Genomic DNA, 16,082 nt, shown 5'->3' with positions numbered 1-16,082 from the left:
CACAAGTCCAGAAAGACAGAGTTTGAGGTGCACAACCTCCTGAGAATTTGTGCCCAGAGTCCCCCACTGCTCTCCCTCACCTGTCCCAGCTGCTGCACGGCTCCTGGAAGCAGGGCAGCTGCAGTCCATGTACCACACGGGCCTCAAACAAAAACTTGGGGGCCCAGAAGCCCAGCGCTCCAGTCACAAAAGCCATGGCTGTCACTCCGAGGGTTGACCACACAAAACTCCAGCTGTAAGAGAAAGAGACCTGGCTGAGGTAGAGAGAGGACTAGGACTAAGGGGTCCACTGCCTCCACCCAACCAGATATGCAGGCTCCAGCTTCCAGGTCCTTCGAAGAAACACCCTGCACTCCAGCCTCCCTGACGTCCCTGAGACATCATCCATAACCCAGTTCCCCTGCCTGGCTCCCACTGCACCTGCTCCACCCTTGTAGGACCACATCTCCCCATCCTGGCGGCCCCAACCCAACATTATATTCTCTGGGAACCTGTTCCTGCCTGCCGCCATTGCCCTCAGAGTCCCAGTCCCAGTCTCCTGGCTCTGGGACAAAGAGAGCTAAGCATTGTCATTTGCCACACTGCAGTGAACCCTGAGGCATGGGACTGCAGTTGCTCCTGCCTGGCTTCCCACGTGCCTGGGACAGAGTCCAGGGCACTGCTGTGAAGCTTGGAGAGGTGGTGTTGAGCTCCCAGGATCCTCCCGTCAGCCCAGAGAAGCAGTAAGGTGGGGAAAAGTACCCATCAGGTAAATGAGGAAAGCAGGGCTCCAAGTCTCAGGGTGGCAGAGGCAAGGCTGGAGGTCATGCCACTTCCCCCCCAGCAGCCCACACTTCTGTCACATGGGGATATGATGGGGGCTGAGTCCCAGGTGACAGAGGGGCATCTCAGTAGGTCAGGGGAGCTCAGAGAAGGAAGAGGGAAATGAACATGGAAAAACCAGGGAGGGCTTCCTGGAGGCAGAGGGAGAGTTGGGCATGCTGGGGAACTGGGGGTTTTCTATGGCTTGGGGTGCAGGGACACTCACTTTCTCCCCAGGTATCTGACATCCTCACACCAGCTGCTCCTCAGGGCCCGAACGGTCACCTCCCCCTGCCTCTCAGCAGCTCCTCGGGGTGGATCTGGAACCAGCAGGATGAGCAGGATCAAGGCCACAACCTCCAGGCAGGGCATGATCTGGGGACAAGAAGGCTCAAGGTCACATGCAACTGTGGCCTGGGAGACCCAGGGGAGACCAGCCAGTATCTGAACCCTGAGGTCCAAGCCCTGGGTCCTAGGTGCTGCTTATATTTAGAGCTGGACACACTACTATTCCTTGCACCCTTACCCCGGAGGGTACAGCCTTGCTAGGAAGTGGGGTGCCCTCACCCAGTATAGATGCTTCTCTACTGAGATGGGCAGAAGTGAGATGGCTGAGAACGGGAACTCTGACCACTGAGTACGTGCTGCTCCAAGACCTAACCTGCCCTTCCCCTGGTCTGTGCCTCCATCTGCCACACCAGGCCTCCCCTAGTGTCCTCCCCGGCTGCCCCCCAGACTATACTTCAAGGGTGGGGATCTCATTACCTGCCTTGGGGCAGACTTCAAATAGATGGGACCATGAGAAAGCTCTCAGTCAAGCCAAGTCAGATTGACCTTTTTTTTTCTTTTATGGCAACAAGGTCTCACTGTGTAGTCCAGGCTGGCCTCGAACTCATGGCAATCCTCCTGCCTCAGCCTCCTGAGTGCTGGGATCACAGGTGTGTGCCAGCATGGCCCGACCAGATTGACCTTCTTGAAGCCCAACCCACCTCCGGGTCCTGATCCTGCCTGCTGTAGTCTCACATGGCAGCTCCCTCAGCATCTAGACAGCTTAGCAGAGATCTGTACACAGGACAGAACCCTCAGCCCCTCTGCCACCAGGTCCCTTCCTCCCCTGAGTGGCCCACATCCCTGCCCAAGACTGAGTGAACAGTGGCTGCAGCCCAGCAGGTATCTTCCCAGGTCTCTTGGCTCCACTGGTAACCTTTTCCTCCAGCCCTTAAAGCCTACCGAGTGCTGGCCCTGGAGAAGGCACTTTCCAGTCCTCATCTCAATAATCTTCAAGCCTCCATAGGTAGCATTTATTGCCCCCACTTCACAGACAGCCAAACCCCAGCTCAAAAGGGAGGTGCACCTCACTTGAGGTCACACAGCTCATAAACTCAGCAGCTGGGATTTGAACCCAAGGTCACGACTTCCATAGCCTGTGTTCCATCTGAGGCCCCAAATGTCCAAAGCTGCAGACATCTGACACCCACTATGGCGCCGGGTACTGTGCCAAGGGGCTAAGGCCACTGGAAGCTGGAAAGTCCCTGCCGGCCCAGGGGAAAGCAGAGGGAAGAAAAGGAAGCCAGACTCACTCGGAGGGCCCAACGCCAATTCCCCATCAGCTTCGTCACAGCCGACCCCAGCACGTAGCCCAGACCACTGTAACAGAGAGGCAAGGAAGATGAGCAGGGGGCAACGGTGCCCCTGCCCAGGATCCAGATCTCTGCAGGATCAGAGCTGAGGAGAATGAGCCCCATGAGACCTAGATTCCACTGCCCCTGGTCAGCTCACTGGTGACCTCTGCCCCGCCCCCATGGTGCCACTGCCTCCTCAGTTGAGGACAAACATATCCCACCAAAAGCCCCACCCCTCCTGCCCAATGCTCAGCCCTATTTGAGTCAGGCCAAGTCAGGAAACCTGGGTCAGAGCTCAGGAGCCTGATTCTAAACCCCTCTCCATCCTTCCTGCCAGGCGTGCAGGGCGCGGCCTGACACACTTCCTGCCTCACCTCCAGGGCCAGCTCCTCCCTGAGCCGGCCACATTTCTTCTTGCTCCTCCAGGAGTGGGAGCACACTAACCTGTGGGGGCATCCTTCTTATCACTAGTCCTCCCCACAGCCCCATCCCATGGCCACACGTCCCCATTAGCAGCCAAGGAAACTGAGGCTCAGAGGGGTAACCTGACATGACAAGGAAAGGGCAGTGCCGGGATTTAGACCCAGACCTCCTGGTTTGACCTCTCCAACCCCAGCCCAGTCCCTGTTCTGACTTGTTTCTGGCTCCGTTTACTGAGGGAAGTGGATGGGGGGACTGGGGGGACACCAACCTTCCAACAGGAATGAAGATGTAGAAGACGGCCAGCACTCGGGTCCGCTGGTCCTTCACAAAGAGGTCAGCCAGGACCGTGGGCGCAATGGTAGAGTAGCTGGCTGTGCCAGTACCCACAACTCCCCGGGACAGGAAGAAGAGCCAGGAATACTGGGCAAAATGGGCACAAGACCACAGTAAATTCCAGAAATTGGCCACGGGGCAAGGAAGGACCCGAGAATGTATCAGAGGGACCAAAAGGACTTCAGAACATAGGCCCCTCGGGGAAAGGGAGGGGTCCAGGGTTACAGATACTTGGCCCCCAGATATCTCCTCCACCCCAGATTTCCAGAGTCACACAGTTGCCCCCTGCTGGTGCCTGCAGCCACCACCTGCCCCACACCCAGGGGGCTCTTTTCCTGAGTCTTTTGCTTAACCAGGCCAGTTCCCCAAGGCAGGAGCTGTTACCCCAGCCCTATCCCATCCCCAGCAACACCAGGTGGAACTGAAGCCAAGGGCAACCACGGCCATGCAAGAGAGGAAACCTCCTGTTGGGAAAGTCTGACAGGAAGATCTGGGGGGCTCAGGCCTGGGCAATCTCTGAGTCAGCCTGGGCCAGAAAAAGGGCAGAACCATCCCCATCAGCTAAGAGGGAGGTAGATCAGGGAGGAAGCCCAGATGCAGGTCAGGAGGTGGGCACCTACCTGAGGCGAGATGAAGGAGCCCGACAGGCCAGCCCCTGACCAGAGCAGAATGCCAAAGCTCAGCGTGGCCTTGCGGCTGTGGCGGTCACCCAGGTAGCCAAACACAGGTGCAGACAGCAGCAGGCAGCCAATGAAGACTGGAGGAGACACACAAGGGGCAGCCTGGATCCCCCCTGCACAGTGACAATGGGTGGGCAGACAGCCCCACAAACCCTGGAAGGGAACTGGCTTAGATACCACAAACTGGCATCTTGGCAGTGGGCCCAGGGCATGAGGAAGAAAAGATGAGGTGAATGTCACAATCCTCAACCAACAGGCAACTCAAAACCTACAGCGTGCAGCGCCACTTGGCCTGGGCCAAATCCCAACTCTGCCACAGGCTCACTGTGCAGCCTCTCTGAGCATCATCCCAGCACTGGAAAAGCCCACACGCTCTCCCAGGCTGTGTAAAAGGGGAGATGAGAAGTGAACGTGGAGCCCCCGTGTGGACAGGCTGCCGTTTCCTGTCTTTACAAGCACATGCAACCCCTACGAGCCTGACACGGGGACTGATCTGATTGTCCCTCACACTTCTGCAGGCTGGGCCCTGCCTCCACCAGCAGATGAGGACAGTTTAAATGAGGACAGCTTAAATGAGCACGTTGACAGCAAATCAGAAATGATCCCAGGAGGCTCGGAAGTAGCTGGTTTTCATAAGTGGGTACATTATTCTCCAGACACTGATAGTGATGTCTATACCATCTTTTAAAAGAAGCTTTTACTAATATTGGAGACTGGATTAATGAATGTGTCTGCTAGTCTGTGAGGACAAGGAAACTGGGCACATGCTACACGGATAAGTGCACACACAACTTCTGCACTTTCAATAAACACTCCTCTACCTTTGAGGGATGGTAAGTCACTGCTCCGAGCTGGGAGAGCAGACAGGTGGAGAAAGTCAAGTCTGCACACACATGCGCTCACACACACACACACACACACACCCTGCTTCCAGGGCAGTAGGCTTTGGAAAGTCCCACCCACCACGCCGTCTCCATTCCCTGAGCACAGATGATTGACGTTTCCTGAGCCCAATGAATGTCCAGGTTCTTCTCAGATCAGATTCCAGCTCCCCACCCCCACCCCCACCCCACGACAAGCTCTGGTGTTGGTTCAAGCTATATGCAATTGTGGAAATTAGGCCAGTTTTCATCTACAAAACCAGCAGTTTTCCCCCTGGTACCGGGGATCGAAGTCAGGACCTTGCAAGCAGGCGCGGTGCCACTGCGCTAAATCCCCGGCCCTCAAAACCAGCAATTTAACGTGGCTTAACCTAGTATTCCACAGAGAGTGATCTTTGGTGTCAGTGGCATTTAAAATTTTAATAGCTACTGCCAAAATAGGGCCCTAAAAAGGCTGTATCAATTTACACAAGATAGATGGCACTATCGCTGACACTTGAAAGGACCAATTGTCTTATTTTTTGTTCATCTAACGAAAAACAAATGATATCTGGCTGATTTTTTTTTTGGTACCAGGGATCAAATTCTGGTCCTTGCGCTTATGCAGCGAAACCACTGAGCTAAATCCCCAGCCCCTCTGGCTGATTTTTTAATCAGCATTGTCCTTATTCCTGGTGAGGCAGAGCAACAGTTTCTATTGTTTGTATTTTTGTCCATTTTTCTTCTGCGCTTTTGTTTTTCCTTAATGTATTTTGGAAGTAATTTCTCCAAGGCATTTTTCCCCACTGCTGGCCTGGAAATTGAACCCCAGGGCCTTTCCACTGAACTACATCCCCAACCTATTTGTATGTTTGTTTGTTTATTTATTTATCTGTAAATGCAAGTTCTAGGCTAAGTATGGTGCCACACACATTGCATTCCACAGGCCATGAGTTTGAGACCAACCTGGCCAACTTAACAAGGCCACGTCTCAAAAAAAAAAAAAAACCAAGTTCCAGGACTAGACCATTTGGGGCCACCACTTTCTGTGATCTTGGGAAATTCCTTAACTGTCTCTGTTCTCCTCCATCAACTCCACAATAGGAATAGTATTTCCTTTATCAGATTACTAGAGGAGTAGATAAAATAAAATGTGTAAGATATCTGAATGGCTTCATGTAAATGCCCAGTAAGTGTTACCTGTTATTAATACTAATTGCATAGTTTTAATCACCATCATGCAGAAGTGTTTAGCTATGATGTAGACAAATTTCTCAGCCTTCTTCCGGTGGAGGAAGATTGTTCCATGTCTTATTTATACATAAAACGTTACGAAAGGTTTATAAAATATTTTCCCAAATCTTTTCTATTTTCCTGGGGTATTAGGCATGGATCACTTATAGGAGCCAAATGCCTTAAATCTGCAGGTGGTCTGGTCATATGCAGGTGCCCGTCTTCCGGGGAAGGCAGGCACTCCTCACTCCTAGCATCTCCAGATTCAAACCATTCCAGTGACAGGTAGAAGGAATTAATGATCATACAGTTAGGAGGTAGACTCTACTTGCAGACTTCCAGGATTTGAATCCCAGCTTCAGCAAGACTCACAACCTAGCCGGGTGTAGTGACACATGCCTGTAATTCCAGCACTCAGGAGGCTGAAGCAGGAGAATTCCAGTGAGTTCAAGGCCAGCCTGAACTACAAAGCGAGAACCTGTCTCAAAAAATAACAAAAACTCACAACTGGGATGGGGATTTAGCTCAGTGGTTCAGCCACCTGGCTCGAAAGCACAAGGTCCTGAGTTTGATCCCTGGTACCAAAAAAAAAAAAACAACTCACAACCTCTCTGAACCCCAGTTTGATCATATATAAAGTGGGCATCATAATAATAATACCTGCCTATGGGATTGTGGTGAAAGTTGAATGAGTTTATATTTAAACCACTTAGTGCCTGGCATATGTTAAGGGCCAGGTCAGTGCTGGTTTGGTTTTTGTTGTTGTTGTTTTGCTTTGTTTGCAGTACTAGAGATTGAACCCAGGGCCTTAGCACTGAACTATACCCCCTGCCCTTTTTGTATGTTTTATTTTGAGACAGATTCTCACTAAGTTGCCCAGACTGGGCTTGAACTTGTGCACCCACCACACCTGGCTTAGTTTTAAACATCACTGGTTAACTCCAGTCATTTCTCTGTGCTGTGGGGTGCAGAGGGGGCCTGACCACAGCCTCCCCAGCCTCCCACTCCACTTTTGCAGCTCCTCCAAGCTCACTCTCAGACAGCAGCTTCCTTTGCTCTGCAGTTGTGTGGTCAAACAGCAATGTGAGTCTTAGGGTCACTGTGTAATGACCCCAGAAGGTGAAGAGACTGACTGAAGCCACCAGAGACCAACCTGATAACCAGGCCATCGAGCTCAATGTCCTTTCCACACAGCTATTTGTGCTACTTCAGCAAAGATGGCTTGTATCCCCATCTACCACACACCCACACACACACACACACACACACACACACACACACACACACACACACATACCTCTTCTCCCTCCATGGCACCTCGCTTATCAGAGGCCTATAGAAATAATCCTGATCTCCATAGTAAGAACCAGGAGGGGGAAATGTTGACTCAATTATCAACATAACTACCATTATTTATTGAAAAACAGAAATTACTTCCAAAATACATTAAGGGCAAACAAAAGCTCAACAGAAAAATGGCCAAATGACTGCCATTATCTGTTGAATCAAGAGGTATGTGGGGGTCAAGCTAAGATGGTCTCACTTTGGTTACAAGTATGAGTCAGTGCCAGCACCTGCCTGCCAGCCCTGAGAGGAAGGGGCAGTTGGAAAAGATCCCTGGTCTACAGTGTGGTTTCATAGGACTCAGAAAAGTTTATAGAACTACATGCTTCTTCACATGCTCTCAGATGACATTTAAAACATCTTTTATTGAAAGTCTAGTAGTTGCAAAGGATGTGATTTCTGGCATTTTTGTTTACAGTTGGGCCCCACATCCTCCCATTCTACCAACTGCACATCAAAAGTAATTGGAAAAAAATTATATCTACACTGAAAATGCCCAGATTCTTTTCTCAGTCGTTTTTTTCTAGGTAATTAAATTTAACCATTTACATTATATCAATGTATACTAAATAACTTCTACATTGTATCACTTATTATAAGTAACCTAGCAATTTAAAGTTTACAAGAAAATGCACAGGTTCTATGCAAATACTATGCCATTTATAGAAGGGACTTGAGCATTTGTGGCTTTTTGTTTCCACGAGGGCACTAGAACCCATCCTCTGTTGGTACTGAGGGACAACTATATTAGTAAACTATTATTTTCATCCAAGCCCTCAGAGCTACAGATTGAGTTCCTTCAGTTTCTGGGACTCGTCTGCCATAGAGTCCAGGTGGCAAAGCCAGCCCTCCTTTGACAGGCCAATCTGATAAATCAGGCTGACAAAAATGTCGGTTTCATTTTTAAAATCGAAATAAATGTGCTGACACCCATCACTGCAACCACTATCTCACTTCCAAACTCAATGTGCAGATAAACAGCAGATAGTCACCCACAGAGGGCAGCTATGGAGATAAGGTCTGGCTGAAGGAAAGACCTCCGGCGCCCTTCTGCTGCAGCCTCTGCTCCGCTCCTTCCCCTTCTGCAGAAGCTGCACATCCCTGCTCTTCTACCTGGCAGCCTGGACTTTCCACACCCCAGAGCAGGGCATGCAGGATGGAGCTGCACGTCTGCCTCCCATGGCAGACAGGAGGCTGTAAATGTGGAGGTGAGTGAGGAGACCCTCAGGCTGGTGCAGGCCTGTTCTCAGGACAGAGACCTGGAGGCTTACAGGGCTGGAAGTGGGTCTCTCAACACGGTGTTCGTGTCGCCTCTGGAGTTTTTTGTGTGCCCCTCAAGGGACTTGTACCTAGTTTTTGAGCCCTGTGCTTCCTAAGGGATTGAGATAGTAGGCAGTTAAGAGGAGAGAGTAGTACAAAGCAAGACCCTGTCTCAAAAAAAACCCCTAAAATACAAAAATAAATAAAAGGAACAGAGATGGAGCTGCTTGGGGGAGGGAGCTGTAAGAAAAGCCACAGGGTATACTGCTGGAGGTTGGGGTGGACACATGGGTGTCATGTGTTGTGACCATGTGTGCACATGTATGCACATACGTGTATGGATGTGTGGATGTCACCACCCTTGCACTTATAGGGGACAGGTGAGCCTGTGCCCTGTGACTCTATTTGTCCCCACCTTGGACTGGGACATGTGGCTGTTGCCTGCTGTTGACTTTAGATTACCCTGGTCCAGAATCCTAAACACATCAGGCGATGTGCCTGTCAGCCTGATGGTTTGTGTTCTCATAGTTAGATTTTTCAGCTTTGTAAGAGAAAAGCACACATCAAGATTCCTCACACTGGGCATGGTGTCACAGGCCTGTAATCCCAGCACTCAGGAGGCTGAGGCAGGAAGATTATCTTGAGTTGAAGGCCATCCTGGACTCCATTGTGAGTTCAAGGCCATCCTGAACTACATAGTGAGACCCTGTCTCAAAAAAACAACAACAGCAACAACAACAACAACAACAACAAAACAGATTCCTCAGACCTCAGAGAGTCTGGTGCACAGCTGAGCTTACAAACTTGTAGGGAATGAGTGGCAGCTCCACCTTGGTGACTCAGTGCTCCTCCTGCGGATCCAACTCAGGCTACAAGGGCTGCTCACACCCTGGGCCTCAACCCTACTCTCTCCTCCCCCTACCATGACTGTCTTTCAAGAAGCCTGGCTCCTATCGCTCCTCTGTGTAAGGGACTCAGTGGAGCTGGAGCTGGGCACAAGAACCCCTGGAAGACCCCATCCTAGTGTGAGCCCAGGGCCCAGGCTCCAGGACCAGAGACTCACTCCTCACCTGTCTGAAGTAAACCAGCATTGCTGTCACTGATGTGAAAAAACTTCTGTATGTCCAGCAGCACTCCTAAGGACAGAGGGACAGCATTATGGAAATGAGTAGCTTCCAAAGGCAGCTCACTCTGAGTCTGAGGCAAAGCCATAGCTGACCAACAGACCACAGGGTGAGGCAACGGGGCCCTCTCTTTTCTTCCTCTCTTCCACATATTGGTACAACCACATACACACACAGAGCAGGCCTGCAGAGGAACACATGCACGCCAAACACACACTGTACCAAGCATCCCAGGCATATCTACATGCACATTTACACGCAAGCATGCCCTTGCACACAGACAGAGTTACACACACACATACAAGCAGGTATTCCCAGAGAAACACGTTTGCAGGGACACAGGTATACATACACACCCAGGAGGTTACACTCCTGGACAACGTGAACACTTTCGAGGCAGGTGCCGGAACCACTGAGCTAAATTCCCAGCCCTGTATCATTTATTTCTTATCCTTATTTAAGACTTTTTTTCCCATTAAGTTGATTGGTACATTTTAGGTATAAAATACAGTTACATTCATCATTGGGATCTTGTACCATTACATGAGTCTCTTGGTTCTTATTTTTTTTCCCCTTCCCCTGCCCTCCCTTCACCCCCTCCACCCTTCCCTATTTGCAAAGACCTTGTTTCCATTTTTTTCCTTTTCTCATATTTTTTCTTTTTGCTTCTTTCCTTTCCCCTACCTCTCCCACTTCCCTTGCTCCCTTAGACCTTTACTTCCTATTATACAATATCAATTATACATTTTTAAAATTACAATATCAAGGTCTAGGAGACATTACCACCGATTTTACAGAATTTAAAAGGATATAGAAGGCATATTACAAAAATCTGTTTTGAAATAAATTTGACAACTTCTAAGAAGTACCTTGGAAGACAAATTAATGAAACTAACTCTGGAGGAAATATAAAATTTGAATAGCACCTATTAAAGAAAGTATATTCCTAGCTTGAAAACCTACCTATATGACAACAACAGGCTCGTATACATTGTGAACACTGAGATGTACACATAGACACACACCAGGCATCCGTGCATATGCACACACTTAGGGCTGCCTTTCACGCTGTAGGCAGAGTGGCTGGCAGTTCCCTGTTGCTGCAGTGACAGCCCTTCTCAGTGACATCTGTGTAAACAGGAGCCCCAGAGTGCACAACACAGCAGCCCTGCTCATGCATGAACACCAGAAATAAATAGACACATGCAAGTACGTACATGCAAAGCCGCATGTGCCCCAGTCTGCACACAGGTACACAGAAGCATCTTTTTTCACACATGACACATGCACACACAAAGCTTCAAAGACTTTGGTCTGTCCTTCGTCCCCTTCCTGAGGGTGGCAAGTTGCAATGTACACTAGTTGGGTCTCAGAAGTCCCTCCGAGATCTTTTTTTTTTTTTTTTTTGAGACAGGGTCTCGCTATGTAGTTCAGCTGTCCTTAAACTCACTGTGTAGTCCGGGCTGCCCTTGAACTCAAGGCAATCCTCCTGCCTCAGCCTCCTGAGTGCTGAAATTGCAGGCGTGCACTGCCTGAGAGGAAGTGGCGCCTCAGACACTGGGCTCTGTTCCCTGAAGTACCCTTGGCCTCTCAGTGGGATCTGAGAAAAGGCAAGATTTCTGGTCCCTGCTTATGTGAGTCATGTGGCTCTGGCCCTGTCGTTATTTTGAAGAATGTCTTAGTACATTTTGTGTTGCGATCACAAAATACCTGAGGCTGGGCACCTAATAAAGAAAACGGGGTTTTTTAGCTCACAGTTCTGGAAGTTAAGGAGCATGGCACAAGCATCTGCTCCCCTCTGGTAAGGGCCTCCTGGCAGATGGACTCACATGGCAGGAGCACTTTGAGAATGATAAGCAGAATGTGTAGAAGAGAGCTTCAAGGAAGGCCCCAGACACATTCATAACTTCCCATTGTCTCGGGAACTAATCTAGTTGCACTAGACCTGACCCAATCTCGTGAGAGGGCATTAACCCATTCATGAGGGCTCTGTGTCAACCCTGCCACTCTGGGGATCAAGCTCTTGGCACAGGGACTTTTGGAGGACAAGCCACATACAAAGCGAGCAAAGATCATTATCACTATCACTGAATCAGGAGATGGCTGAGGGCCAGGCCCTGAGCCAGGCATGCGCAATTGTCACCCTAAGAGGTGGGGACTATCACTGTCCCCATTATACAGGTTGCAGGACTGGAATGAGAGAGCTGGGACTTGAATCCCAGCCAGAAGCAGCCTGCTCTTCCATGCAGCAAGACAGGAGGGGATCAGAGCCTCACAGAAGTGGGCCTCACAGAAACACCCACACCAAGAAAGTCCTTCATCTATGCTCTAAGGCCTGCCAGCAGGCAAAGAAGGGGCAGGAATCAAAGGCACAAAGTAAGAGAGCTGGGCTGGGGATTTAGCTCAGTGGTGCCACCGCCTGCCTCTCAAGCTCAAGGTCCTCAGTTTGATCCCCGGTACCAAAAAACAAAAACAAAAAACAAAAAAAACAAAGTGAGAGAGCTTTGTTTAGGCATCTAATTTGGGTTCAGTTGCCGTGGCATCCAGGTATACAAACTGCTATGTGTTTTTTTTTTTTGGTACCAGGACGGAACTGGGGACCATGCCAGAACCACTGAGCTAAATCCCTAGCCCTGCTATGTCTTTTTTTCCCTTTCAATGACACAAAGAATATACAGTCATTGGAGAGGAAAATAAAATAGATGACACAGAGAAAATAAAATAAACAGCTAAATAAAGATCCTCTATAATTGCACTCATCTTTCATTTTTAGGAATAAGTTCCCCTGTTTTGTCTCCTCCAGCCTTGTGGTGCAGTGTGAATGACCAAAGGCCGTGAGTGAACTCACCTCTCTTACCTGTGTCTACCACACAGGCCTCTAACAAGCTGTTTTCAACAAGAGAATGTGAGCTGCTGCACAAAACACCTGTCCCCAGCAGCCCTCAGGGCTGAGTGGTGGTGCCCTCCAAGCCTCTGTTTTCACGATCACCATGGCCAGAGAAAGTCCCAAAGGGGAAAGGATCCCAATAGGCAGGGCTCAGGGTCTGATGGCCCAGCCAGAGGCTCCAAGGCCAACTGAGGAAGAACAGGCAGCCATCTCCCTGGCTCAGAAGGCTGTGGACTGATGCTGCCCGCCCACCATGCCTCTGTACATTTCCCACCCCTTCGTGCCCCCAGCCCACAGTCCAACTTCTCGGCTTTGGCCTTGCTCCCTGCAGGGATCTGCAAACTACCTCCTCAGCTCATTTTGCCTCCATTCAGGGATTCAAATACCATTATATTCTCCCCACTTAAAAAAAAAAAAACTGTCCTACCCTTGCCTAGCATACTCACAGCACTTGCCCTTGGCTCAATTCCCAGTAATGAAAAAATAATTTCCCATGGCTCCCTGGTGTCCAGGCCAAAAGTCCAAACTCCCACATTGCCACCAGGAAGCCCACGCTCTTGTCCTAGTCATCCTTTTTGGGACAACTTCCTGCACCCTCTCCTCTTGCCATCCCTGATCAGAGCGTGCATTTTCAGACCACATCCCCTCTCTGAATGTCCTCCTCTCCCCAACCCTTGGTACTGGGTGTCAAACCCAGGGGTGCTTTACCACTAAGCTACATCCTCAGCCTTTTATTTTGTTTTATTTTTAGAACTAGGGGCTTGCTAAGTTGCCCAGGCAGGACTTGAACTTGCAATCTTCCTGTCTCAGCTTCCCAGAGTGCTAGGATTACAACTGTGAGCCACCACACCTGGTTCTTTCCAGTCTTCTCAACCTTCAAGTTCCAAACCAAATATCCCCTTATCAGTGAGTTCTGCAGGAACCCTAAGTCACTTGTCCTCAGGGCTGCCCATCCTGCGTGCACTTGACTCTATCTTATAGTAGAGAAACTTATCTGTGTACCTTGTGTCCCTCTGAGCTCCTCAAAAGCCAAGACCAGGTCTGATGGGGTTTGCAGCCCCCAGAGTCTCATTCATTCTATGCCTCCGCCCTGGGGTGCTGAGCTGTTATCACCATCCCTGCCTTGGGGCTCTCTGGCCTGGCCTGTGCCTCTTTATCTGACCACATCTCTGCCTTGCAGGATTGCTGGTCCTGAGCCTCTCCCTACACCCAGGAGATGCTCATTCCTGCACTCAGGAACCATGAGGCTGAGTTCCTCCCAGGTTCCCGGGGGCCCACCAGTGGCTCCTGCCTGCAATTAGTGCTCAATTTTGAATGAATGGGTGATGAAAGAAAGAAAGGCTGGCTCTTAGATGAATGAATGAATGAGGCAGTGAATGAATGACGAGAAAAACAAGTTGAGTCCCTGATAATAAGAAATGAATGAATGAAGAGCCCCAGAAGACAGAACCAGGTTGCACCTCTGGGGCCTACAAGAAGCAAGGCAGAACGCGCAAGTTTTGACAATAGCTTCCTGTCCCACAGACAGACCCAGTACAAGTCATTGTCATCTGGAAGCTGAGCCAATCTGCTCTGCCCTCCAAAACCTCAACCCAGGAGCTCCACCCAGACCCTTGAGGCCTTTGCTTGCAAAGCCCAGTCCTCCCTGCGGTCCTCACCCACTACCCACCACTCCCTATGCCCTTGTCCCTAGGCTCACTGTGCTCCCTCTTAGCTTGGGAGGCTCAGATGGGAACCACCCCTCATGCAGCCATGACTGGAAATCACCTCCAAGAGTGCAAACGCCAGACACGTGCCCTAAGAGAAGAAAGTATGCTGGAGGCAAGGCCACCACTGATACACAGCCACCAACTGGTGGAACAGAGTGGGTACTGCCCCAAGATATTCACCCCTCCTCACCTGCAATGATGAACCAGTTCATGTAGTTCAGGAGGTTGATATAGCAGAGAACAGCAGCAGCCACATAAGCTCGCCAGCGGGGCAGGCTCCAGGGACTGTGCACAGAGGAAGAGGGACACTGACGTGAGACCAGGGCGTCTGAGTCCCTGCCTGCCCCCAGGGACTGGCCCTGCAGGCCTCCTTGCCCAGCACCAGGGCAGAGTGTGGACATCCTCCCAGCCACGCTAGCCTGCAGCTCCTGTCCCAGTCTGGGGACCAGCTGAGGACGTATCAGCTCGGCACAGAGTTGCTTCCTGTGGGCTCCCACGCTTCTGACCTCAGAGCAGCTCCTCTAACTGTTAGGCATATTATCACATGTTCCTGCTGAGCCTGTCACAGCCTCACCATGAGATTTCACCATCCTCCACCGCCAAGGCCCACTATAGGGATCAGGGCTCCTGGCACCTCCTCGCTGGTGACTGGATGACTCTGTGGTCCCCTTAATCTAGGCTATGGCTGCAATGAGGAAGGAAAGCTCCTGAGATAGGAAATGAAATGAGTCTCCACCAACCCTGCTTACTGTAAGCCAGCCTGGCTGCCCGCACAAGACATGGACTTTGAGTCCGGGACTTGAACCTGGGTCTGTTCCGGGAGGCCGAATCTTGGCCAGGAAAGCAGCATTGGGCCAAAGGGAAGGAAAGGCTGCTCGTTTCTAATGCTTTAACTTGGAGAGAAAAGATATCAGAGGGGGCAATCTACATAGAGGCAGCCTGTGTGCAAAACGCATCAGTGGTATCAAATCTAGGGGGATATTTCTGGTGAAGGGCAAGACAAGAGCATGGCCTTCAAGTGTCTCTTTAGATTGCCTACCAGTAGTAGCCAGCAGGGAAAGAGTAACTAAACAATAGAAGGAGCAGACATCTTGACAAAGATTAAAACATTACCTACTGGGCAGATGGCATCCTGTGCCTCCAGATGTAAAGCCCTGCATGGGTCACAGTGTGTGTTCCAGCCAGAAATGCATAATCTGGGTCCAGCCATAAGGAAACAGCAGACAAACCCAAATTGAGGAACACTTTCTTTTTTTAGAAGACTGTATTATTCAAAAGAGGGCTGAGGGTGTGGTTCAGGGGTAGAACTTGTTTGGCTTAGCACACAAGAGAGCCTAGGTTCAATCCTCAGTAGCAAGGGGAAAAAAACAAAGTAAGAGTCATAGAAGACCAAGAAAGACTGCAGGCCTATTTCCGAGTAAAGGAGATGACAGAGCTATGACAATTCTGTACAACACAGGAGCCCAGCCTGCGCTCTGTACTGGAGGGGAAATGCATGTCACTGAATCAACTGGTAAAACTAGAATGCAGACCATAGATTAAAGTAGGAAAAAATTTGACATCACTGTCAAATTTTCTGAAGTCAATAATTGTATGGTGATGGGACTGCAGTTTTTGTCTTTGTTTTTGTTCTGGTACTGGGGGTGGAACTCAGGACCTTGTGCTTGTCAAGCAGGTGTGGCGCCACTGAGCTACATCCCAGGCCCTACTGTATGGTTATGTAAGTAAATGTTCTTCCTCTGAGAGTATAGGAGTAAAAGACCATGATATATGCAACTTATTGTCTCAAGTGGTTCTAGAAAAATT

The 16,082-nt window shown here is 50.0% G+C and overlaps 1 protein-coding gene across 3 annotated transcripts in view; it reads right to left on the bottom strand.

Annotated features, from left to right (window-relative positions):
• Spns3 (SPNS lysolipid transporter 3, sphingosine-1-phosphate (putative)) overlaps positions 1-14,937 on the bottom strand; it is a 47,250-nt gene extending 32,313 nt beyond the window's left edge. Inside the window, exons 1-8 of one of the 3 annotated variants that reach the window (XM_087191665.1) lie at positions 14,851-14,937; positions 14,467-14,561; positions 9,627-9,692; positions 3,800-3,936; positions 3,115-3,266; positions 2,382-2,448; positions 1,028-1,176; positions 81-233 (exon numbers count right to left, since the gene is read on the bottom strand). In XM_087191665.1, coding sequence (XP_087047791.1) covers positions 81-233; positions 1,028-1,176; positions 2,382-2,448; positions 3,115-3,266; positions 3,800-3,936; positions 9,627-9,692; positions 14,467-14,488 — 746 coding nt within the window. In that variant the 5' untranslated portion in view covers positions 14,489-14,561; positions 14,851-14,937. Of the gene's footprint in view, positions 1-80; positions 234-1,027; positions 1,177-2,381; positions 2,449-3,114; positions 3,267-3,799; positions 3,937-9,626; positions 9,693-14,466; positions 14,792-14,850 lie in introns of those variants that run through there. The other 2 variants (XM_013076757.3, XM_087191664.1) reach the window with 2 other exon arrangements.
• Between the last annotated feature and the right edge of the window lie 1,145 nt (positions 14,938-16,082).

Source organism: Heterocephalus glaber, unplaced genomic scaffold, assembly GCF_053883595.1.
Source record: "Heterocephalus glaber isolate CG9 unplaced genomic scaffold, H.glaber_assembly_v1.0 deba00001564, whole genome shotgun sequence".
Taxonomy (NCBI): domain Eukaryota; kingdom Metazoa; phylum Chordata; class Mammalia; order Rodentia; family Bathyergidae; genus Heterocephalus; species Heterocephalus glaber.
The sequence above is the reverse complement of the archived record's forward strand: the minus strand, read 5'-3'. Positions and strand labels throughout refer to the sequence as shown.